Source organism: Myotis davidii, unplaced genomic scaffold, assembly GCF_000327345.1.
Source record: "Myotis davidii unplaced genomic scaffold, ASM32734v1 scaffold586, whole genome shotgun sequence".
NCBI lineage: Eukaryota > Metazoa > Chordata > Mammalia > Chiroptera > Vespertilionidae > Myotis > Myotis davidii.
The window spans coordinates 605,049-607,685 of record NW_006296809.1 but is presented as its reverse complement, the minus strand read 5'-3'; the positions used below and the strand labels follow the sequence as shown (position 1 = coordinate 607,685).

Sequence of the window (2,637 nt, the reverse complement as noted above, 5' to 3'; positions counted from 1 at the left end):
AGAACTGCAGAGACCTGTTTGACCTGATCCTCACCTGCGAGGAGAGAGTGTACGACCAGGTGGTGGAAGGTGAGCCCCGGCCCCGTGCCTGCACGTGCCATTCGTCCCTCATCCTCCCCCTCTCCCTGGTCCCAGGGGCCCACAGCCGGCCGGGAGGGCCTGGCAAGGGGGCTTGGCCTGTCATGTTCAGGGCAGAGCCTGCTGAATGCTTCTCCCAGGACAGGGGAGGGGTGAGGTGGGGGCCTGGTGTTCCCTGGATCACAGCCATTTTGAGGAGGAGGTTTGGTGCTCGGCCAGGGCAGGTGACGTGCCATTTCTGTCCCCTTAGATCTGAATTCCCGGGAGCAGGAGACCTGCCAGCCAGTGCACGTGATCAACGTGGACATCCAGGACAACCACGAGGAGGCCACACTGGGGGCCTTCCTCATCTGCGAGCTGTGCCAGTGCGTGAGTGTCCGCCCCTGGCCTGCTCTGGCTGCGCCGGCACCTGGGGACGGGCGGCGGTGCTCAGGGTTCAGACCCAGGTCCTGCTCCTGAGGGTGCCCGTGGTGTGAGAGTCCGTAGCTGGCTCTGGGCAGTTCGCCTGTGTGTGAAGCTGACAGAAGGCAGTGGTTGTGACCTGCCGTGTGTCAAGGTGTCCAAGGGCCCCAGGGGCTCTACATCCCTTCACTGCCCTTCCGGGCGGCTGGCCCCTGTGGCCCTGGGCATCTCCCTTGGGAGGAAAGCCAGGGCTTGTGCAACCACCGCAGCTGTGCTCAGAGCAAAGTTTCTCTTACGTGTGACAAAAGCCCCGAGCATGGAGGAGCCCACAGCCCTGGCTCTGCCGTGGTCCCTGGGTTTCGGTGAGCTGGGGTGAGTGACAGAAACAGGAAGAAACACGGCTGGAGCATCGGCCTGCGCCCCAGGGGTCCCAGGTTTGATCCCCGGCTGCGGGAGGCGGCCCATCAGAATGTCTCTCACGTCAACGGTTCCTCTCTCTTTCTCTTGCCCCCTCCTCCCCTCCCTTCCACTGTATCTATAAATCATTGGAGCCAGGCTGACATGGCTCAGTGGATAGAGCTTCAGCCGGCGGACTGAAGGGTCCCAGGTTCCCAGGTTCGATTCCAGGCAAGGGCATGTGCTCAGGTTGCAGGCTTGATCCCCAATAGGGGGACATGCAGGAGGCAGCTGATCAATGGTTCTCTCTCATCATTGATGTATCTCCTCCCTTCCTCTATGAAATAAAATAAAAATATATATTTTTTAAAAAACACTAAAATCAATGGGAAAAACATCCTTGGGTTAGTATTTTTTTTAAAAAAGTTTAACCAAAAAGTCTAGAGATAGGTGGGCCCTGCTGGTTTGCTCTGAGGGACCCAGCACAGGTTCCATTCCCAGTGTGCCTCATGGTCCAGTGTGGCTGCTGAAGCTCCAGCAATTGTGCCCATGATCCGGCCGTCATGCAAGAGAAAAGGCTGCAGGGGGAAGACATGTCCCAGAGGTGACACGTGTGACGTGGGTCACCCTGGCTAAAGCTGAGTTATTGGGGTGGGGGGTGGCGCTCTTCAGAGGCCTTACTTTAGGCCAGGCCTGGGGCCAGCAATGGCCTTGGCTGCAGTCCAGCTGGCCGCCCGGGCTGACCCCTGGCAGCACCTACGCCTTTTAGGGCAGTGGTTGTCCACCGCGGCGCCTGGACGTGTTTGCACACTTGTGGTCTCACAACTGGGAGGGACATTGGTGGCAGCCAGTGGGGAGAGGCCACAGATGCTGCCACACACCCTGCACAGGACGGTGCGCCCCCTCACTCGGGGGAAAGGGACTGCCCTTCTGTGCCCGGTGTCCATTGAGTGAGGGTCTGTAGCTGCAATCCATGTGACTTCTTTTCCATTTTTTTAATATATTTTTTATTGATTTCAGAGAGGAAGGAAGAGGGAGAGAGAGAAACATCCATGATGAGAGAGACCAAGCCCCCAGCCCGGACATGTGCCCTGGCCAGGAATTGAACCCTGACCTCCTGGTTCATAGGTCGACGCTCAACCGCTGAGCCCCGCCGGCCGGGCTCCATGGACCATTGGACACACTGGAGAGCAGGCCCTGGTTTCAGAGCCCAGCCCCTTCCCTTTGCGCTCTCCCAGGGGAGGGCCTGGGGCCGCCCGGCATGAGGAGTGGGAAGCACGGTCAGCACCAGCAGCAGGGCTGCTGGGGCCTGGGACCCTCCCCCACACCCCCTCCTCCCGCTCAGACACCCCTCTGCCCGCAGATCCAGCACACGGAGGACATGGAGAACGAGATCGAGGAGCTGCTGCAGGAGTTCGAGGAGAAGAGCGGCCGCACCTTCCTGCACACCGTCTGCTTCTACTGAGCCGGCACCCGCCCCACGGCCTCCGCGCTGCCTGTTGTTAATACTTGTTCCTTCCCACCCGTCCTGACCCCAGGGCTGCTGCCCAAGATGGTCCCTGCGCTGTACATAGTTTGGCCCCACAGCTGTCAAGCTCGGTGTCCCGCTCTCGTTACTAGTGTGAAATTAAAGTGTTTCTTTAAACAAAGCAATGTCTGCCTGCCTTCCGTTCCTTCTCCGACCTGGCGGGACGGTCCGACACCTGGGAGAGAGCCTGCCGGCGTCCAGTGAGCAGCTGCCGACGCCTCTGCTTCGTCCCT

At 59.8% G+C, this 2,637-nt stretch overlaps 1 protein-coding gene across 1 annotated transcript in view; it reads left to right on the top strand.

Moving 5' to 3' along the window:
* Nucleotides 1-2,525, top strand: part of SSU72 (SSU72 homolog, RNA polymerase II CTD phosphatase) — a 23,190-nt gene extending 20,665 nt beyond the window's left edge. The window contains exons 4-6 of the mRNA XM_006772557.2: nt 3-69; nt 329-447; nt 2,240-2,525. Of these exons, the coding sequence (XP_006772620.1) occupies nt 3-69; nt 329-447; nt 2,240-2,341 (288 nt within the window). The 3' untranslated portion in view covers nt 2,342-2,525. The remainder of the gene's footprint in view (nt 1-2; nt 70-328; nt 448-2,239) is intronic.
* The last annotated feature ends 112 nt before the right edge of the window (nt 2,526-2,637 follow it).